Here is a 23,645-nt window from a genome sequence, read left to right as displayed (position 1 = left end):
TGAAATATCTAACACTAATGAAGATTTTTAATTTGTTTCAAATTTTCTAACACCAAACACCGATACAATTATTGTACATTATGCAGTTTTATTATTTATATTAATAAATTAACATAAATAACATAAATAATGTGCATAAGTACTATGTACATAAATATTAATATCTATGTGTGGAAAGTTTAAGTTATTGTACATTTTTACGAATATATTTCCGGGAAAGAAAATTGATAAAAATATCAATTCTAACATCACAAATTGTTATTAAAAGATATATTAAAAAGAAAAAAAGTCAAATTTTTTTTCATCAGTAATTTTTGTTAATTTATCATCTATTAGCCAGGAAATTTAATTAAAGAATGATTTATTCTACACATAGACTGCAATAAAAATTTCCGCCACCAAGATAAACAAAAATCTATTTGAACCTTCTACACTACAACAGAAGCACATATATATAATATCTACACATGTGGAACTGAAAGTGCAATGTTATCAACAATATCAGGGATTAATTTAACACAGGGGTTTGGCAAAAGCGAAATAGTGATAGATCGACACCATTTAAACATTGATAAAGAATTTGTATCGCTGACTGACCTAGTCGTGATTGTCATAGAGCGATTCGCAATCTTGGCTGCGTAAAAACAGAAATTAGCGTTGAGTTAGTAGAGCTCACTTCAAAGTCGCATCATAAATCGATTCGTCAGCGGCCAGTGTAATAAATCGACTTACTTTTAATAATTCAAATTTTTAAAGACTCTTATTATTATCTTATTACTACCTGAGATCGTTGCTTGGATCTCTTTTAGGTACTTTTAAGAAGTCTGAATTATCAAAAGATTTTGGCCCATAACAATTAATCCAGTTTGTTACTTATTATTAAACTTTCTTCTTTATTAACTTTCTTCTTTCTCCGCTTTAAATTATTCGCAATAATTGATTTAATATCAGGTCATCAATATCAAAGTCGAGATTTGATTTTTGGTACCGGGGTGTTAATGGATTCTGCAAATTTTAGATTTTTCTTTTGGACATTGACGAATCGATTCGCTCATCAACCGAATGTTAGGGTTATATACTAAATTATCAGGGATAACTACCTGCTCGATATGGCTGTGGGCGGGCCATCTAGTCAGTCTCGTCCGCCCGTGGAATCCTTGTCGCTGCCCCTGCTTTCGTTGCTGTGCATTCGCTGATAATTAGGCGGCTGTCGTATATTCGTGTTACCGGGTGTGCTCGGCTGGGTCACGTCCTTGGGAGCCATGCTGCGCGGAATTCCGCCGGATAAATCAGATCTCATAGGTATCTCGCCTCGCATAAACCTGCATAGTTTATAAAAAGCACACATCAAAAAGTTATTTTACCAATTGTCTGTATTATCCTTTTTTTTTAGAGAAAAATATATTTGTGTTTTATTATTATCAAAATAATTAATCGATGAAATAATTTTTAATAATCGCTTTCTATTGTATAAGAGATTTAATTAATTATTGTGTTTATTACTGTTACTTAAAATAAAATTAAAATCTCAAAAAGAAAAAATAAAATTGCCTCTCTAGTTTTGCCCATTTTGTTCGTGTGATAAAAACTGCAGAAATAAAGTTTAAAAGAGAAACTAGTTGCTTCACCTTTCTAATTTGTCTACGCAAGCGTCCTGATAGTCGTGAATCCAGCGGACACCGTTGAAATGGCACACCGCTCGCATATCTTCGGGAAGTTCCTCAGGTTCCGGCCATTGAAAATTGTCGATAATTGGAATAATGTTGCATTGCGATTGCAGCGCGGCAACAATCTCCTATAAAATAATCGAAAGCGCGAATTGAGACATCGCTAGAATAAAAAATATTTTTCCAACGTATTGCTTTCTTGATTTCAAATTTTTTGAAAAATATATTAAATAGATCATAAAATACGTTCTTCATTTTGCGCTTATATGTGTGCTTATAATTTTCTACAACAGTAAGAAAAACAAGATAAAGCAGAGACTCACCCTGTGTACCCAGTCCTTGCACTCGCTGTCCTGTATACACCTCTCCAGAGCCTGTGGCGTGAGCACAAGCAGAAAGTGTTTGGCTTGCCTGATGCTCTGCAACAGGTTGTTATCGAACTTGCCAGCCTCGAGTCTCTCGACGTCGATGAACACCGAGAAGCCGCGCAACTGCAGATGTACCTTCAACAGACTCGCCAGTTGCGAGCCGTTTGACCTGCGGTAACTGACGAAGACGTCGAGGGACTTGTCGGGCGACTCGTACTCGCACGAGCTGAACTGATTGTGCTGCATATTCTTTATGGCGTCGAGTATCCTGAGCCGATGGATACTGTTGGTGATGCTGCACTCGGTCAGCAACTGATCCTCTGAGAGATTGCGTATCGAATCCTTGTCCACGCCGGCGTTCAGCATGCCGTAAGTGTAAATGGAGAACTCTTGGCCGATAGATTGCAGGAAGCTATTCAAGTTACCGGTGTCGCGGCTGCTGTAATCGGCCATCTTCTTCAAGTTCTGCAGCTCGCGGGCGAATCTGCGGCGCATGATACCGTTGGTCAGGCCGATGTCCTCGCGCAGATTCTCCTCGGTCAGCTGCAGCAGCAGGTCGCCATCCACTCGACTCTCCACAAAGTTCGGGGCTACGTCGGCGAAGCCGATCTGCTTCACCCATTCTCGGACGTCTTCGGTGGACCATAGGGGCACTTGTTGGCTGAGCTTATGTGGAATTTCCTCGCCGATCAATCTTAAAGCTTGCGCAGCGTATTTGGACGCGATCGCGTTCGGACAACTGGCTACTTTCTTCAACGGTTCGATCGCGCCGATCGTCCGGAAGATATCGGTGTTGCCCTGTTGCTTCTTGATGCCTGCCTCCATGCAGAAGTGGAAGGCCGCCAGATTGCGAGCCTCCTCCCGCTTCGAGCTCAAGACCGGCACGAGCCTTTCCAGCCAGTTCTTACTCTGGCCGTGTGCATGCGCTAGGTTCGATTTGGCGAATTCGTAGGGATTGTGCGACGTGACAAAAGGCTCGACGAGGTCGAGGGTGCCGGACTTGAGGACGGCCGCCTCGATCTCCTTATTGGCGACCAGCACGGCGATCGCCAGGCACGCGTAGTACTTGATGTTGTCGTCGTTGTGGAAGGCAAGTGGGAACAACCACATCGGCACTTTGCGCTTGATCATCGCCTCCTGATTCTCGGCCCCACCGTAAAGTGACAAATTCGCCAGCGCGCCCGCGCAATGGCGCAAGGTCTCCACATCGTTTTTCCGGCACTCGAACAGCACCGCGTCCAGGCCGCCCAGCCTGATCACGTCGCTGCAGGTGCCCTCGCTGTGTTTGAACAGGTGCTCGAGTATCCCGGTGCCGACGCGCGCGTGATCCACCGAGTTGGCGTTCTTCGTGCATACGCACGCTACGTTCACGACCTTCTCCAGGCCGTTCTCCACCACGTGGGCGCGGTTCTCGGTGGTCAGGCATTGCTCCAGCAATCGGGCCGATGAGAATTGAAGCTCCTGATCGTTCGCCACGCAGTTCGACATGAGGAGGTCGAGGCCGCCGCGCGTTCTCAGGGTGTTGCACAGGGTGTAACCCAGCTCGTGGCCGTGCGTAGGCACGGCCCAAGCCTTCCGGATAATCTCATTCACCCTGTTCAACAGCTGCGGCGCTTTGCTACCAGTGCCGCTGCTCTTGTCGGCGCTCGCCTTCAGCCGCTCCACGAAGCTGTCGAGTAGGCTGCTGTATTTGGCGATCGCGCAGTCCACGTCCTGCGGATTCGATTTGGAGCACAGCAGATCCAAGTCGTCCAACGGTAAGGACAACAGCTCGTCCTCGGCCGTTGGCGGCCGCATGCCGTTCATCAGCTGATTAACTGCGCTCGCCGCGGTGATCATCGACTTGGACGAGCTCACGCCCGACTTGGACGCGATCGTGATGCTCGACTGCGAGCTCGACGCCATGTGCTTCTCGTGGTTGAAGATGCCGGTCGAAGTGACGGTCTGTCGTTGCTGTTGCGCTGCCATCGCTTTCTACAAAGAACGAGAACAATGTCCGTCGATTATTTTCGAAATCTTGAGAAAGATTGTCAAGAATGTCGACGAAGAGGTCTTGAGGAACGAAGTCGAGGATATTGTCGAGTTTAATAAGCGTTAAGACTACTATTCGTCGATAAAAGGAAGAGGTATACTTCAGGTGTGCTTCGGATGTTCTTCTGAATGATGTTAGTGTGGTATTTAGTGCAAAGCAGCGATGAAAAGTGGAGAATGTTATCGGAAGCATTACTAAAATTTCTTAGTATCGTCAGGTTCGACGAGCATCAGGGATAAGTTTATTAATAATAATAATAATAGAAAAAATTATTAATAATTTTTTAAAAAATGATTAAAATTTGTTCTCGAAATTTAAAACAATTAGTAATCGGGAATTAGGCTAATGAGAATCAGCCTAAAAGCGGGTAAAAATGCGCAATATCGTATTAATATTATACAAATTATTTATTCATCTTCGAATTATAAATAAACGAACGTTTCGACTCGCTTTGGAGTCATCTTCAGCGTATCGAAAATACGAAAAATTCTAGCCGTCATCAGTTACCAAAAACGGGGAACAGTCGAGTCACCAACGTTTTGCCAAATCCGTAGTGGCATCTTTACCTGTGGCAGTGTCGCAGGAAATGACACTTATCTGTATAACTATCGTATGTTTTGTTTTAGATAGCGAATAATTATCTTGATTAAGACTATATTTTCGTGACTCATTCATTTTCATTACTGTTGTATAATATCAATACGATTGCGCATTTTTATCCGCGCTGAGACTCTCACTAGTCTAATTCCCGGTTACTAATTGTTTTAATAATTATTAATAGAATAGAAAATTATTGATAATAGAGAATGATTAGCTCGTTATAAGGCCCTTAATTTTTCCTTGATAAATTTATTAATCTCACTGAATGGTGCTATCATCTATATAATAAAAGTGAGTATAATCCTTGTTTAAAAATATAAGAGAATATTTACAAATTAGGAAAATGAAGTAAAAAAATTAGCGGAAAGTAAACTTTAAAGCGACGAGAGAATCTGTTACAGTTAAGTGGATACTTCCACAACGCAATTAATAAATTTTTCTTACCCACAATCTAAAATTACGTAACATCTGCATATAATGATTATTAATTAAGAATTAATATATAAATTTTACGTGTATATTTGCACTGATACGCTCAAACATAAATATTGAAAAAATCTGAGATGTTACTGGCTTTCTTTAATTCTGTGAATTTTATATTTTATTTTTACCATTCGCGAGTCGAGGCTGCACTTCCTTAGCATCATCCTGCACGATTGCGAATACGACTGTGACACTTTACACCTCTCACGGGCCTCTCGAATCGCGCGAGTCCACTTTTCGACTGAAGTCCTATCGCGAACTCGTCGGTGTTTAAATCACCGCTCGTTGCATCGCGGATGCAGAAACGTCGGCGACGCGACCTCACGTGCCAAAACGCGGCGCAGTCACCGATCGCGGTGCTTCAACGCCATTAAGAATGGCGATTTACGATTTGGGCTGTCGGTATGCGGACGTTTTAACGCGCGTTCCTTGGTGGATCGCCAGAAGCGCGAATGCAATCCGAGAAAATTGCGCCTCGCGTTGTTTTTCCGCAAAACAATACACCACCGCCGCGTCGAGATGTTCGATCGATCGAAAAGAGTAGTTTCTCCATGCTCTCCACGCCAGAAAGTTAATGAGAAAATAAATGTGTTCACTTACTTTTTCGGAGGTAAAAGAGTCGCTCTGAAGTTTCATCGTGGATGCTGCCATGTTGTTACTCTCCTGATGCGAGAGATCACCAGCCTTCAAGCTTCTCTGCTCCTGGAAAAGAAAAGCACACATTTCATATTTTTCTTATGTAATCGCAATCACAAATTCTCTCTCTCTCTCTCTCTCTCTCTCTCTCTCTCTCTCTCTATTTTTTTTTTAATCCTAATTATAAAAAATTTAATACATCAAATTGTATTAAATTGCTCTTCCAGAAAATAATTTATAAATTAAAATTATAATAATTTTACTTATTATATTGTGACATTTTTAATTAAACATATATCTTTATCGTATTATCACGTAAAAAAAACTCCATGTTTGGAACAATTTTACGTTTACTGATGATTTAAGAGAAACATTCGCTTTGCAATTAAAATCCGCGAAAAATTTTATCTTAACTCTTGCTGATTTGATTTCACTTAAATTTTATTTTTCTACGAAAAAAAAAGTCTTTAAGTTCGGTGATACAAGCTATGATAAAAATAGGCAGTCGGTAGCTCCGTAACACGCATGTGTAACATGCCGTCGCGCGTTGCAGAGAATTAACGCATATTATCGAAGGTCCACTTATGGCGCATCCGCTAATTGGCAGTGGCAGATAGACGATAGCATCTCGTACCGAGAGAGTACAACTGTTGCACTGTACTAGGGATGCTGCGATTTTTTTCGGCGTTTCGACGGGCCGCCACAACACGCACTTTGCGAGTAGCAACGCGTAATGAGATACGCACTTCATGTCATTCTAATCTTTCATCCAACCAGTCATTCATCCTGATCGAATAGCGCGAAGAGACGAGCGGTCGCAGGAATATTACGCGCGCAAAGATTTATTTACAACGCACGTGTATAAATACTTCGTGTGAAAAAAAAGGACGCATCTAATACAATCCTATCGCGAAGATCGTTCTAAATATTTAATATTTTACTACTTCGATTTTTTTTTACTGTTTAACTGACGCAATAAATTTCTTAGAAATTAAATTAATAGCACGAAAAACGAATACGCACGTAAGACGATTATGTCAAAGTTATTTTAGAAAATGATATATCGAAGTATTTAATCGTTAAAAAGATTATCGTAACGTTACAATCATTCTTCGATCTGTCGTAATTAATTAAAGAGAGTACCTCTTGTCGTTGCGGAGAGAGAAGAGCCGGGAGTACTTTGAACTGAATAATTATAACGCTTAATCGCGAAAATTCGATATTCTAATATATAGCTAGACGTCGAGAGTCCAATTACACTAAATAAATAGTATTCAATACCCGACATGTATTATACATCGATGTCTCGTTTCTCTTTTATCACTATCACTACTCCTCTCCAAGCATCGGAAAACACAACGGCACTTTCCCCTTCGAGACTTCGCGATACAATGATTGGCATTGTGGAAGACTCGTCGATCCCTCGTTGCGTTTTGTCTCCTCGTCATCGACCATTTCTCTCCTCTCTCTCTCTCTCTCTCTCTCTCTCTCTCTCTCTCTCTCTCTCTCTCTCTCTTTCTCTCTCTCTTTCTGTGCCACGTCAGATTCTCCCGACGTATTTCTCTAAATATAATTCGAGCCTGTCGTCACAGCCGCCTGTTACGCGACGCAATAAGATCGAGTTTGCTGCTACTGTGATCTTACTGTCTGCCAACCGTGCTTTGTAATTCATGACGTCTATGACAATGCCGCGAATGGATATATTAACGGGCAAGGAAGACAGCCGTCTCGTCGCGAAAGTCGTTTCGGTGGAGTCGACGCGATCGCATAATATAGAACCAATAGAATAATTAATTACAGTTGCAATCCTTATGTCACACTAAATTTGAATATATTTTATATCAAAAATGTCCTCGAGGTGAATTTCATTACAGCTTCTAGGTGCCTGATTTATTTTCTTAAATCGAGCAGTAAGATTAGCTTTTTATAAGTTTTTTTTTTTTTTTTTTTTATGCTGTTCCTCACTATCTTCTTTACCTTCGTTCCAGTTAAATAATTCTTAATCTGCGTGTATCTTCTTCATCTTTGATCTTTCGTGGCACATTCACGCCGCGAAATGTTCAAACAAATTTTTTCGATCATTTACGAATAACGAACGTTTAATCGCGCAAGGTCAGCTTTGCTTTATTTTTAGTTCGGTCGCGTGCAGGATTTTGGAAAAAAAAAATAAAAAAAAATAAAAAACGCGAATGACGCGAACAAACTCTATTTTAAACGACGTTCCGAGAGTGATTCGTCGGATCTTTTCAAAAGTGTATTATGTCAATTGCGCGAGCACGTTCCATACGTTCTTCCTAAAATATTCGGTTTTACAGAATTGTTTGACGAAACTACCGGCTTATTAAAATTTGACAATTTATCGAACACAAAGACAAGAGATGTGCGAATCGAAACTTTTTCAAGACTCACCACGCGCGACTGTTCGAACCGTTTCCGATGCAGCATTCCACGGTGTACCGGCCACGGTGCGCTCATATTTTATCCGAGATTCACATCACTTTTAATGGCAAAAACGAAATTAATGGCAGTAATTAGTCTTCTCGATCAACAGACACGTCATGACGCTCATGATAAATATCCTCGCGTAATTCATGATTTACAAAAAAAAAGAATTCCAGAAGAAATCGATCGTCGGGCAATTTCAACAAAATTGTTTCCAATTATTCTGAGCCAAATTATAATCCATTTAATTACACTAGATTAATTAATTCCTACGTAAAAGTAATGCTCGTAAAATTATTTTCGATTCTGTTTAATTATTCTCGACGAAGTTGCTTTTCAATTCAAACGGTAACTCGAAGCAAATCACTTTCACACATTTACATTTTTTTCGTAATTAATTTCACATTAATCACACGTGCATTCGATACGATTCGCGCTGCGCGAGATTAAAATTCCAAATTCGCCCGACGATTATTGAACTGCAATAATCGGGAAGTAAATAAAACGTTTCCGATCGAGTCGGCAAAAAGCACCGTGGCCACGAGTGCGATGGCAGCGCGACGCGAACTAATCTGGACTGTACTTAAGTGTGATTCACTACCCGACGAGAGAGTTTAATTTCGTTACGCATGAACCAGAGAGAGGGAGAGAGAGAGAGAGAGACAAATGCATTTCCGCACGTCAATCGCGTAATCGGTGCAGTGGCTCTTTAATAGTCCCACCCTTGCTGCTATTTTTCGACTAGCCTAGAAATAGTTCGCGAGCGAATCGCTCTCGCGAGTTTCGCACTCGCGGACGGACGGGCGGCACCGAACGCGATATTTTGATGCCCCGTTCGTGATTTTAACGCTCACGCCCGCATTCTCCGCGAAGAACCGTCCGCCGTGAACGCGCGACTCGCGATTAAATACGTTCGAGATATTACGGATAAACCGCAATAACAGCTGTACCGCTGCGTGGATCGTGTTTCCATAACAAGAATGATAATCGTTCAATTAATATAATTACGCTTCCGTTATAATTCCGCGATGATAATTGATCAAAGTGCTTCTAGGTAGTTCTGTAGCTCGTTACTCCGCTCGTTACTTTAGTAAGTGCACGGATAAAGTGCGTGACTTTCCTCTATTATTACATTTCATGTTCCAGTTAAAAATACGGCACACTCGTTCTCATACGCTAAGACCCAAGTCATTAAAGAGCTGCAATATTCGACTTGTCATTGCATTGATAATCAGCGTTCGATGATCCGCTCTACACGTCTTTATCGTAACGAGGTCAAAGTCGAGGTTTCCACGAATACACATGCAGCAAATCGACTGTTCTATATACGTGACGCTCTGCTACTCTTCAAGTTATCAACGTCACAAGCTCGACGGCAGGCCAAATTTCCACAAATAAAGAGAAACCGGCGGCTCGCACATCGTAATTCTATGGCCGTTCTCGCCAAGGTCGATCAAGGAATTTATCGGATCACTATCAGTCTCTTATCACCGCGACTTTTATCGTCTCGACTCGCCGCTGATAGTCTCTGTTTTTCGGGAAAACCCGTATCGCGTGATCGCCGTCGATGTCGCGTCCTTGAGACCTCATCGTCGTCGCGGTCGGCTGGTTACTTAACTTACCGCGAACGCTGGCACTATTTCGGTTTACCGATGTATCGGCGACACTCGACAGCATTAGCGATCGTCTCTTTTGGCACGTCTGCCGATCCGTTACCGAAATCTGAACGATGATCTCATGTCGCGTCGCTGAATGAACGGCGAACCAAACGACAGCTCTGTCGTCGCCGACAAGATGCACGGCTCTATTTTAATTTAATGTTCTGCTATTGTGACGCGCGCCTCAGACAGAGAGAGCATGAGAAGAGTTCTATGTTGGGTGACTAGCTTGAAGCTAACCTAGCGCGAGAGTAATAACAAATCTCGTTACTCCTCGCGTATTAATTACAAAGCGAAAGAGAGATTTGCACTTGGCGCGATCGGCAATGATAGCGCGGAACTGTCCGCGACCTGAAAGAGTCGCGGCTGACGAGAACGTTCGATTCTAAAAGCCAAGAGACCGACGTACCGTTTGCGAGGCGATACGACTGCCTAGGATCCGAGGATGAGAATGATCACGTGGCGTCGCGTAGTCGCGGGGTCTCAGACGCGGAAAGAGGCCCCGCGTTAGCAGCCTCGCTAATTGCTGTCCCATGCAACATATGCAATTGACCGACCGACCCACCGACCGACTGGCGGTGAGCAATGTCGCGTACGAACTGTTCCTTTGCGGGAACAGTGGATTATCGACCCGGTTGCTTTCGCACTCGGGCAACCCAGTAACTACCCTGTCGCCCCCTTCGCCCCACTCCGTTTTGCCATGGAAACGGGGGTTATATCTTCGCGAAAGTGGGAAAGAAGTCAGACGAAGTGACGAGCCTCGAACTTCTTTGATAAGAATGCACTGAGAGAAAAAATTATAGTGGTGCTCTCTAAATTTTTTAGAGTGGAATTTCATCTAAAAGAGTGGAATTCCACTCTAAAAGTGTGAAAATCCTGCCACTCTTTATCAAGACTGGCAGGATTTTCACACTTTTAGAGCGGGATTCCACTCCAAAGATTTTAGAGAGTGGCAACCATAAGAAAATAACCATCTTGTTAATAGAACTATAATATATAGTTAAGTGAACTATGTTATAGTTATTGCAATTAAGTTGATGGTTAAAAGAACCAATAAAAAATAGTTGTAATATACTATATTACATAGTTGTTACAACTATTTTTTATTGATTCTTTTCGTTGCAATAACTATTTTATAGTTCAATTAACTATATATCATAATCGTATTAGTTCTCTTAGTTGCAATAACTATAATATAATTCACTTAATTATATATTATAATTCTATTAACAAAACTCGTATGGTTGTCCCCTTACAGTTGCCATCGCTACAATTTTTTTTCTCAATGTAGTTTCCAATTCTTTGAGTCTTTGGGAAAAAAAAAATATTTTCTTTATTACTTTCAAAAAAAAAAACTATTTTCTCTCCTTCCATTTTTCGATGGAATTTTCTTTAAATACATTTATACTTCCAAATATAACACAAAGTTTCTAGTAACTTTGACTAGATCACATATTGAACGAATAATGTTTATTCGTTAGTTTCACGAAATTAGATATTACGAGTGTCACATTGCAGTTCTGTGAATTACTCGCGTACACTCTAAGTGGGAAATCCTCGGTTCTCGCTCTCTTCATACAAGCTGACTCATAATTTCAAACAACATCTTATATAACAAGTTACTAACATATTATAGTATAATGAAATATAAATATACAAGTGTTAAAACAACACATATTTATGTAAACTCGAATTTCTAATCATCTTCCTCTCTCTCTCTTTCTCTCGTGATATATTGTTCGCGATAAATAAATTATCTTGCAAACTGCCAAAAGCACAAACTCGAAAGATACAAATAAATTACAGTTATTAATCAATCAATATATAGACGTTTTTATCAAAAAAGTACTTGTAGAATTTTATACCTGTTTACTCACAGCAATGTGACAACAGACGAAGACGGTTGTTCTTTACTTAAGTCTGGCGGCATCTGTCGGGAGAGCTTTCAAGCCGCGAATCGTACAGAGATAAGCGTAACGAGGCGTGCTGTACGTTTTTATCAGACATGTACGTACTGGGTGTTCTCCAATTTAATTTATTGCACGCGCACGTGATCACACGCAACTCCCGATTAAATTGCCTCCGAAACACGAGGCCCTCACGAGACGCGTCCTAGCGGACGCGATCGTTGCTCGAAATTTCGCGTAATTTCACTCTAAATCAGACGGGGAAAATATTTGTGATAAACTTGCAAATCGCCGAGTGCTAAATCGCGTACTGGCACAGGAGGCGTCGCAAGACCGACACGTGAGGTCAAGGACGGAGCGGCGCGTAGAAAAAAGGAGAAATAATGGTCGACACACCCACGAACGAAGCAGCACGCAACCGTTCGAGATTTTTGAATCGAGCACGCACCTTTTTGTCCCAGGAAAGACGACGATTCATCTTCCCTCCGAGCCAGTCGGGCTTTTTTTGCCGCCGCCTGTGAATCTACCTACGCGATTCACGCAAAGATGCCATCAGCGAAAAGAAACGCGCGCTCGTGTGCTTGGAAGATTAATTATTCTTTTTCTCGTAACCTCACGAAATAATGCAAAACCCGGTATTTAGAAGATTAACCATCTACCAAAGTTGGGACACAAAGCTTGTAATTATGTAATTCAGAAAAGGACTTTGATATTTCTCTGTAGAAATAAAATTTGAAATATGTATGTAACATTTAAGCTACTAATTTTTTTTATATAATAAATTGAAAACTGTGTAAGATTTATTCACTGAAGAGAGTCTGGTTACAGCTACCAAATGTATAGTGAAATAATATCAATTAAATATTTTATCAATATGACCAAAAATAATTTTACTTTTCTAAATGTTTAGTAAGTATTACCAAATCTGGCATAAGTGGACTGAATATTTAGAAAAGCAAAATTATTTTTGGTTACATTGACCAAATATTTTCAATTGATACTATTTCACTATACATTTAGTAGTTATTACCAGTCTTTTTCTCAGTGTTCTATTTCTATTATAGAGGAATTTTATTTCAATATTATTGACATTTCAATAGTTTAGAATTTAAAATTTGAGTTGCATATCTGATCTAGAATGTATGTACATAAGCTATTTCACCTAACGTGAGCATCCTTTTCATCTTTACAGAATCAAAACAAAACTATGTTCAGACGAAAATTATATAGCCCAAAGATAGCATGCGTATAACGATAAAATTAAATTTTTTTCGAAAACAAAAATCAATTATTTTAAATGGAATTATTTCATTCTTTTAAATATAATATACTGTATATCAGATTAATTTTCTATAATAATTTTCTTGCAAATCACAAATACTTTCCCAGCATAATTTTTTTATTACTTATCTTTTATTCGTCATGAAACAAAAATCATCCATTTTAACAGGTCTGTGGAATGAATCGTCGAATCTTAATCGTGGAAGCTCGATTCTACCGGGTGACCCGTATCGCGCGTAGAAGGAGCTTTCGCTGGATGATTATTTACGCCTGACGGCGTGTCGTCATCTAAATTTAGGCGAATTCAGCTAGGTCGGCTACTACGTGGCTCTTGAGTCAGCAGCGTTCGTGCGAATTTCTGAACGCAAGCCAAATCGGCTCCTCGTGTCGAACGACACGTCGTCTCGCGATTACACGAGACAATCCGCGAAGCGTCCGCCTGTCGTGATGTCCGTTCGTACCTCTCGCGTCTCTTTTGTGAAATCATTACCTTGGCCAATATTCAAGGCCGCGATTGCGGTCGTTATTGAATGAGAAGTCGCAGCTTCGACGCGCGTTACGAAAATATTATACGATTTCGGTGACATAAAGATGCGCTTCGAGTCGCGCTCGAGTGCAACTTGATTTACTTGAGCCTGGTGTCGATGTTTGTGGCTGTATTTAAATAAAGTTCAAATACATACAACTGCCTGTTGGACGATACGACATTCTTCTTTTTTTATTAAATTTGTCCTTCTACTTTTTTTTTTCAGAAAAATCTACACACTTAAGTACCAAGCGCAACCAAAAATAATATCGTATCTAATTAAACTTTCTCTTAACAAAGATATTAAATAAAATATTTCTATCAAGTTCCAACTTCGGAAATCGTTTCAGCGATATGCAACAACGATTCGGATTGATTTAAAATTCATTGAAATAAAATAGAATTAAAATTAAATTTAGTTTCCAATTTCACATATCCAATTTATCGATTTTATAACTTTCGTCACGCGAGAAAATGCGTGAAAACGCCTCGAGATCTCGACGGATCTCGACGATTTCAGCGCGAACGCGTTTCCCATAAGTTTCGCTTTCATCCATCGTAGGAGGCTCGTGTCGGTCCTTTTGGAAGCCCCGCGGGGATAAATCGAGCGACTTTATTCGCGTTGCGGAACGCGCAGCTTCCATTTTAACACGCGACGACGCGACAAGGCCCCTGCTGGATACCGTCGTGGAAAACGCAACGTGGGCACGCGCGTGCGTGTCAACGACCCCCCGCAATCGCGCCTTTTACCCGTGCGAGTTTCCGCACGCTCTGCGACGAGCGCCGTGCCAAATTATTCGACCGCGCTTACAGAGTCTTCCTCACGGGTCCTCTCGTTATCCAAACGGGAAAGGTCAGAAGCGTTCGCAGAGCGAGTCTTCGTCCACCCACGTTTTGATTCGAACTCCGTTTTTAACGCCGACCTAACGCATTGTTTACGAACGCCGCGGGTCTTTGAACCACGGGAGGCATCGGGAGCGCGCCTAGCCCCGCGCAGGGAATATTGTTGCGCGTGACACCGATCGCGTCCGTATTCACGCCGGGCCGGAAGTAATAAGCACGAACAGCAATATAGCTTTAGCCGCAATTGCGGCTCTCATCAGCGGCGAACATTTCTGACATTCGTTTGCAACGAAGTAATATTTACTTTTTGCGTTTCTCTCATGTCCGTTATCTCCCGTCTAGAGTTCATCTTAGTTTTCATTCGTATTTCTATATTTATGCAAAATCGTTGACTCATTTCTAACATCTCGTACGTACAAACGCTTACATTTCTTTTGATGATGCGGCAACGATGACTGACGTTCCGTGGTTTGTTTAATCGAGTACTTTTCTATTTATTCGAATACAAATGTCACTCACCCTCGCAGCAGCGACGCTCTTCTCCGCCGAGACGCCGTCGAGTTCGACGCGCGCCCTCGCCGCCGTCGCGGCGCTCTGCTCCTTGTACGAGACGTCGCCGGCTTGCAGAGCTTTCATCTCGGCACTGTTCGCCGTAGCCTTCTCGGCGCTAAATCCATCCGTGACGACCTAACAAAAGAAAAAAAAAGAACAAAATGAGTGGATTGTTAGATGCGAAAGTAGAATGAAAGCCGACACATTGGCTTGAAGCACGGATGCCAAGTCTCGAGGCTTTTCCGCGCACGATATCCAAGGATAGGACTCGCAGTCCTTGACCTAGACTACCTGGAGGAAGCCGCACCTCAATAGCCAGCCGTTCGCTCTACGCGTCTAACATTAATCGTCGATGTGTTCGCAATGTGTCTATCAAACGTCGCGACTCGCTCGAGCAAATCCGAGCTAAATCAATCGCACAATTCTTATCGAATACGTATTTTTAGGTACGCGTTATTTTGCGGACAGCTCGACGAGACCACGTGCTGATAGCGTGCGCGAAACCGACACTCCGTTTTCAATATTATGAAATTCAGTACCACAGCGTACCGGCAAATATCACACATTTTGTTTTAATTATTACTTTCACGTAATTGTGTTTCATTCTTCATTTTATTTTATCTTGGTTCTTGATATCGTTTTTGTAGCTATGTTTTTGAATCTGAGCAAAGCCTCTCGCCTTTAAAAAAAAAAAAAAAACATGTTCCTTATCGATATGAGTATCGTAATTATCAGTTTCTATGTATAGGAGTAAAAATCGTATTCCTCCCGCCCTCTCGCGCGCACAATTTTATTTACCAATAGTTGGCTATTATTTAATAATTATTTTTAATGGTAAATAAAAAATTTTGGCAATTATTACGTGCAAGTAGTGAAAATATGCAGGAAATATGAATTTGAGACAAGAAAAAGCTCACCTTTGTTTTCGACGCGCTGGTCATTTTCTTTTGTTCGAACTTCATAGTTTCCTGACCGGCAGGTAAGTTCGCAATGTTCGGTATGTTTATCGGCGGACTTATGCTGTGATGAAGATTGTTCAGCGAGTTCAAGGAACTCAACTGGGACGGAGAGCCGCCTGCCAACACGACAGCGTCGCTGACGGGTGGCGGCGTGTCCGGATCCGGAAAAGTCACCAATGGTTCTGTGAGATCGGTCTCTTCCGGTCCACTATAAAAGTCAGAAAAAGAATTCATCAGCTACAGCGCTTTTGTATAGTTGCTGATACGTTTTTACTTAGATTTTTAAAAAATTACAAAGAACTTTTACAAAATTTTCATAAAATTCCTTCATTGCGTTATTAAATCATTTTTAAACAATCCATTATTTTATATTTTTACACGAATCATTTTTCTACCTAACTTTTAATTTTTTAATTACTCAACCTTGCAGATGAGTTACGAGAGTCTATAATGCGCTGCGCGAGACTACCGCGTCTCTTGATCAATAACTTTTAAGGCCTTTCTACAGTAAGCTATTAGTCGATTATCATATGTCATAAGTCATAAGAATTGATCAATTACAATCGAATATTCTCTTCACGTTTCACTGTGATTGGTCATCTTTTATGACTTATGACTTATGATATCGACTAGCTTATTGTAAAAAGGCCTTTAAGGAGGTCGCATTACAAACTCTTCGTAACTCATTTGCAGGATTGAGTAATTAAAAAGTTAAAAGTTAAATAGTAACTTTTAACTTAACAGAATTTTATTTATAAAATTATAATCGCACGTTAATTATCCTGGACCCATTGAGTGAATCATCCTCTTTAATTAATTCGTGCATTATTTTATTAATTCATATAATTAATTGAATCATGTTAAATATCGCTTTGTGAAATAATGGGTTTTACGGTGACGATTTATTTCACTCGACTTACTAACCGTATGACACAATTTTCTGGAAATATAAAACCGAAAGAATGTTCAACCGGAAACGTGTCATGAGCATCAATGTAATTTGCTAAAATTGTTGCTGAAGATAATTTAAATTGAGTCAAAACGTTCATCGAATTAACTTAAACAAAGAGGTTCTTCAATATAAATAATTTAAGTCTCGCTAATTGTTTCTGTATCCTTGTTAGCCTTGCATCATTGTTACGTTGTTTAATGCTAATTTTAGTAAAGTAGACTCGTAAATTAATAAATTTGCGTACATTGATCTTTGTGTACCTTTGCGATGTGATATAATCGCAATATATATTATCTTGTGTTCCAAAGTACGTAAAACGACACGTGAGCAATGCGTTAAAAATAATCTGACCACCGCGAAAATAGCATACGAATCGAATTATGCGTACACAAATATTCGCCGTTGACGCGCTTTAGAGCTTTCAGTTGTGAAAGCTTTAGTTGCGAGGTCTAAACCTGTGTCCGAATTTTTAGAAACCGCGCGAAATGAATCACTGAGCTTTTAGTAACTAGAAGTTGAAGAAGTAACCGAACGCCCCGAGAAATCTTCAAATCTTCACGAGAAAATAAAATCAATTTAATTTTTCAAAATTATTACCACAATTATTAAATCTTTCGAATTTTTCTATTGATTAAAAATTAAATCAAGACAAATTCTTAATTAATCTAATCATTAATTAACTTCTACCACAGTACTTCACTTTTAAAATATAACATTTTAAATAATTATTTGATACTCTATATTCTAACAAAATATGATAAAAACTAAAAAGCTTCGAAACGGTGATCTGTCATTTATCAAAGGTAAAGATACGTTTTTAAATTAATAACAGATATAGATAGTAGAGAAAACATAATTTAAAACATAATTTTAAAGCAATAGAATTTTAAAATATAACTGCGTCAAAACAGCCAAGGAACACATCGCAATGATGACATTAGATGTTCGTTACGCTGGCAAACTCGAAGATACTCTAAAAATACCAATCATTTCTATAAGAAAAACACGAGAAGCGGCGCGTCGTTTTCGCGAAACACTCATGCTGCATTTAACCCGTTAAGTATTCCTTCGAAAACATTGAATCCTCTCGCACTGAACACTATTTCGTCATCCGGAACTCATCGATAATCCAAAGAACTTTCTGCAGTTCAAAAATCAAGTTTATCTTTTAAAGATTCTTTCGAGACTTACAAGAGTATCTATCTTTAGAGACAGTTAAGTTACTTGGGTATAAACCAACCTGTCCACGAGGTTCTCCACGCTGCTACGCAGCCGTTGTGAAAAATTAGTCGATATGTTCTTCATTTCCGAAATGCCGCGTTTAAGCTCCGTCAGATCGCTCTTCATGGAGCTCGCCTTCATCTCACTCGACGAGGACGAGGTGAGAATCCTCTGCGAGGACTTGGCCACCCTGCTGCTGCTGCTGCTGCTACTGCTGGTACTGGTACTAGTGCTGCTACTACTCTGGTGCTGGCTCTGATTTGTCGTCAGCATCTGCCGAGTCAAAAGTCATTTTCGTTCTATTTAAAATACACGTAAGATGACTCACTAGTTTCGGACCTCCCGCCCAAATTCTAACTCTGTCTCTCTTTCTCTTTCCGTCTTTCTATTAGATATACCGAACTAGTCGCATAGCCAATCTATTTATTAAGTTTATATATTTTGCTTTCTAATTTTTCTAGAGAGAATCTCATCCATAATTAATTAATTCTTTCTCCCTCTCTCATTATTTTTATCTATTACATCTGTATCGTGTACCTTTTCTTTTTTCATTAAAAAAAATCAAAACAATTTGTTCAATTTTTTATTACTATAATAAAAATCATATAACTATTATAGAAAAAATAAAATTTTTTATCAGTCTAATATTCGGATGTAATATGATAAAATCCGTTATAAAAATGAAATTCATATAACGAACGTTTCACACGCAGATTGTTCATTTTAACATAACTATTTCTCCATTTTTTAAACTAATTATTATTGATAATAAATGTTCTTCCGTCGTAAACTCTATTCGCGATGTCGCGACCAACGCGTCAAGCTTTTTACCTAACCAATCTTTTTATTTTACAAATCAAAGATGGAGATCGCTTTGTATAAATGGAAAGTACAGTTCAAGCAAACGGTTCGTCGAGAGAGTGAGCGTAAAAAGGCTCGAAGGGAAAAACGTAAGCAGCATCTGCAGTAACGCCGCAGCAATGACTGTTGGCGATGGGCCAGCAGTCATTACGAGGTACGAGATGATTCGGTCGAGGCTGGGGACGAAAAGGGCCCGGTAAATTTAGAAAGAGGCAACGTTCTCTCGAAACGACGAGAGTAGGGACCTTGAAACGCGGTACCAAGGTTCACCGAGATTGCGCGGAATTGATCTTCGGTATAGAAAAATATGCACGTGGGCGGCGACATTACGTGTAGCAAATGCCCACAATCGCTCGGGCGATCGCTTCTGATTGCTCGATGATCGGAGATGGTCTGACAAGTGGTTTTGCTCGCGAGATGAGCACACGTCGTCAGCACATAAAAATTCATATGCACACGACGCACTTAAACGCCAAATGCGTAATCCACCTTTCAAATCTGATTGGAATCCGATTTGAATTTTAACGCAACATAAAAGATCCGGCACGAAAATGTAATCCACTTTGTTGTGATTTTTTTTAAGTCGGTGTTCAGTTGCAATTAATCTTCGTGGTTCCAGATATTTCGATAGACACGCCAATAGCAAATATTTTATGTTCTCCGTGCCGTTAACATTGCGATCAACTGTTATTATCTTGAAAGTTTAATAAAGTGTCCAGAAGTGTAATTTGTGTTAATTATAATTTTCCATCTAATTTTTTAAATTAATAATTAAATATTAATAATGAAGCTAATTTTAAGATATGGTAGTCTACAAACTGGAGAAATAAATTCGGTAGGAACGTGAATGGAAAGCGTCGTTAATCAGTCGCCAATCGTTTGGCATGCGCGAGCGAGCCAAGTGATAGTAATTAATAAATGTATTTTAGGCGCTTTTAGTAGGCCGTCCCGATGACAGTGAACTATCGAGATGAGTAATTCCAAATTTCTGTAACCACTTTCAAGAATTTCGTCTCAGGTGTGGGCGTCGGAGGCGCCGCGACACTTTCATCTAGCTGAGACGCAGAGAGCGGACGGGATAGAAAGATGAATTGAAGGCCGCGTAATCTCCGCGCGTACTTCTCAAATTAGAAGAAACGTGTCTGCGAGGAAGGTGACGATTGTGTTTTCCCCGAAGCGGCGAGGCCAAATAAATACATACTGCAGCACTGTCGCGACTCGTTTCTGCTGAAAGTCCGCGAAGGCGCAAGGTGTGCGAAAGTGCGTCAAGTACGGATCTCCGGACTTTGATTCAACTGAAAAGTTACAATCGCGCGCGTATAGAAAAAAAATTCTCCGAAGTCAACGCAATCAATTTATCGTGGACAAATTAATTCGATAATAGGAGCGACGAGCGAAGGTGCAAGGATAGTTCCACGGTTAGATTCAATTCGAAGTTTACGATCGTCCCTTAGTACAACTCTTCTTCTCTCACTCATTTCTTTTTCTTTTTTCGGTTCGCAGGAATATATCGGTTCTGCGACTGAGTTACTCGGAATTTGCACAGGTGGATTTTAAATTCGTTTCGCACGAAGAGGAGAGCCCGTACCTTTGTTAATTAACAGTAAATACTCGGAATACGTAACGAGAGAGGACGCGCGTCGCCTCCCGCGGAAATAACAAAGTGACGGAAATACAAGTGACGTGTCTTCTCTATCTTCCAGAGAACCACGACAGCGTCTCTCGCAGCAACACCGGGAGGGGGAGGGGAGTGAGGGGAAGCACGCGCAAATATTTGATAGTCAAAGAAAGAAAGGCCCGTGCCGGGGATAATAAATAATCACCTGCGACGACGTGGTGGTGACCTGCGGATGATGTGCGCCGTGGTGCGCTCTCACCAGGTTGTTCTTCTTCTGGAAGTTCTCCATGACGGTGTGCATGTCGCCGTTCTCGCCTCCCTCCACCGGGAACTCCGACATCTGCGTCAAACGTGTATTATCGTTGAGAGATCGCACACGAAATTAAGTTACTCTGATACTTGTTACAACAAAATTGTACGTATGCATTTATTTTATTTGTAGCGGGGAGCGTATCGACGATCTCGCGCGTGCGCGCGCGGACGTTTTAATTGCGCGCTAATTAAGTCGGCGCAGGAATTCGCCGACTGCAAGGGCCTAATAATAGGCCCTGGGAAATAATTGGCAGCTCGAGCTTGGCGCGACTAGAAAGAGAAAGAGAAAGAGAGAGAGAGACCTAACAAGTGTAGTATATGTACGAGACTAACGTGTAAACGGACGGAATATGCAAAAGCGTGCCCACGCGCGCGTTCCGTTAATAAAAAAAGCTCGATCGAGAAACACGCTCGGATCGAACCCGGATCTCACACGGGTAAGAACGTTCCGATTCCTAAAAGGTGATCAAGCTTTCTAGTCTCGCGTAGAACGCCGCGACCGATTCCCCGGTCTCTATGTAAATACGCGTGGAATACTAAGCTCGCTGACGGAAATACCATCGGGAATGCTCGAGGCCGCTCGAGGTCGATATAAGCGTTCGATAAAACTCGTCTGATAGTTGTGCACTTCGCCATTGTTCGGCCTGCATGCGATTACGTAACGATTCGGAACGATTCTGAAAAAGCTAAAGCGAGAGAGGCTTTCGTGGAAGATAATCAATGGTGGAGCTGCGCAAACAAATGTAGATCTGACGCTTAAAAATGATCCTAAATAAACATCATATCTTTCTGATCCTCTCCTTGTGGCCGGTTATCGAGTGCCTGTACCTTTGCACGTCGTACAGATTCAAGGCGATTAAAGGAAGGAGCGAGATGAGAAGCATTTTGACTTCGAAATTAGTTTCTATTAAATTTGATCATTTCTACGAAAGAGTCAAGCGCTGTTATTACGTCGTTCGTATGCAGTTACACAATGCACAGATAATTTTGCGGTACACCACGATTAGAAACAAACAGCCAAATATCCAAGTGTTACATAGTCCTCGCGGAATATCTCTCGTACGATCGATTAAATTCTTATTTTTAATTATCATCAAGTAAGTCGATTTTTAATTTTGAATTACGTCTGACTGGCGCTTCACGCTGCCGCGTGCGAATAGAGTGAATAACGTATTGCACGAAGAACGCGCTCCTTCGATTGTTAATACAAGTGCGAGATGAATTGTGTGCCAAAATGCATCGGCACAGCGCGCACCAGGATCGCTGCACTCCAGAAGCCAGCTCGTTTCGCGCGGCATGAATACAACCGTACGATCGGCACAAGTGCAACTATCGCGAGACGTGCGTGGATGGGCGATACGTTGCATTCCGTCCATTCTTTCGATAATTCCGCGGGATTTGCATAGGCGTGGGCACGTAGAACTCGGTCGCGTGCAATACGCGTGCGACACGCGAGACGCAATATCCGCATTTTTTCGGAAAAACAGACCGACCAAGCCGGTTTAACCGGCTTTTCGCACAATAAAATAATTTTCTTCGCGCGATAAAAATTATTGCGCAAAAAAGGGCCTCTTAAATATTCTCTTCTAAAAGAAAAAAAATCATTAAAAAATGGATAAAACGTATATGTCTTTCAAAATGATATTACGTTTGAATTATCTTGCCACGTATATTCTCAGGTTTGGAAATAATGAAAAAGGTTGCTAAGCAGTATTTATGATGTGTGAAAGATTTGGAATCGCACACAAGCTTAAAAAACCACCGGGAACAAATTTTTTATATATAATTATATATGAAATATGTCCATATGTATTAATATATGTAATTATATACAAATAGATATATAAATATATATAATCATATATAAATGAATATATAATTACATACAACTACATGTAGTTAGATATAAAAATATACGTCCATATATAATTGTATATAATTATATACATATAATTATATATATTTTAATACGTATGGACATATTTGATATATAATTGTACATAAAAAATTTTGTCCCGGACAGACAGTGCTTCAGAAGCAGATTAGCACATCCTTAAATCAAGGACCGTAATTCTTCCCAATCAAACAGGCCAAAATCGGTCGTAACTAGAAACTCTCGAGTCTACCGTGAAGATCGAATCTCAAAGCTCTTTGTCGTTCTAACTTCGAAAATATTTAATATCTCATGACATTTAATAAGACTAACGCGGTACAATGGCAAGTTGAGGAAAATGTTAGAAACAAACCGGAAGTTCGGCTGGTGAATTTAAAAACAAAAGCTTGTGGAGCGAGTTTTACTTCCTGAGCGTATGGAAACCGGAAGCTGGCGCATTCGCTCCGAGGAATATATCCACCGCGTATCTCCGTGCACGTGAGCGGCCGATTAACGTTCCGCTGTTCTGAGACAAAGACGACCGCCGCGGTATACTGTTGAAGGAGAAGAAGCGAGGGGACAGTTACTATCGCTTCTCCGCTGTCTGCGATATAGCGCGACACGCGGCCTGGTTACTTCAGAATCCACCTTAGAAATGTAGGAAGGAAAATTTCGGGATTGGATGGTGGGATCGATACATCGAGGGTCCTCCTCGAAACATTCGCGTCGAGATTCGAGCTCGACAGAGCGTAAAGGAACTTTGATTTTTCCAGCGAGGCTCCGCTTTTCTCCTCTTCCTCCTCCTGCAAGCATGACACTCTACAAAAGACAAGGAAAAAGAAAGAGAAAGAGAG

The 23,645-nt window shown here is 40.8% G+C and overlaps 1 protein-coding gene across 8 annotated transcripts in view; it reads right to left on the bottom strand.

The window, feature by feature from the left end:
- LOC105208254 (NAD(+) hydrolase sarm1) overlaps positions 1–23,645 on the bottom strand; it is a 103,755-nt gene that overhangs the window by 520 nt on the left and 79,590 nt on the right. For 7 of the 8 annotated variants that reach the window (XM_011178066.3, XM_011178065.3, XM_011178061.3 and 4 more), the window contains 8 exons: positions 20,812–20,946; positions 18,147–18,400; positions 15,913–16,162; positions 14,963–15,130; positions 5,751–5,852; positions 1,991–4,009; positions 1,629–1,795; positions 1,101–1,322 (listed from right to left, as the gene is read on the bottom strand). In XM_011178066.3, coding sequence (XP_011176368.1) covers positions 1,133–1,322; positions 1,629–1,795; positions 1,991–4,009; positions 5,751–5,852; positions 14,963–15,130; positions 15,913–16,162; positions 18,147–18,400; positions 20,812–20,946 — 3,285 coding nt within the window. In that variant the 3' untranslated portion in view covers positions 1,101–1,132. Of the gene's footprint in view, positions 1–597; positions 635–1,100; positions 1,323–1,628; positions 1,796–1,990; positions 4,010–5,750; positions 5,853–14,962; positions 15,131–15,912; positions 16,163–18,146; positions 18,401–20,811; positions 20,947–23,645 lie in introns of all 8 variants that reach the window. The other variant, XR_003269239.2, reaches the window with a different exon arrangement.

The sequence above is a fragment of the Solenopsis invicta genome, chromosome 14, assembly GCF_016802725.1.
Source record: "Solenopsis invicta isolate M01_SB chromosome 14, UNIL_Sinv_3.0, whole genome shotgun sequence".
NCBI classification, from domain to species: domain Eukaryota; kingdom Metazoa; phylum Arthropoda; class Insecta; order Hymenoptera; family Formicidae; genus Solenopsis; species Solenopsis invicta.
This window is presented reverse-complemented; position numbering and strand designations above follow the sequence as displayed.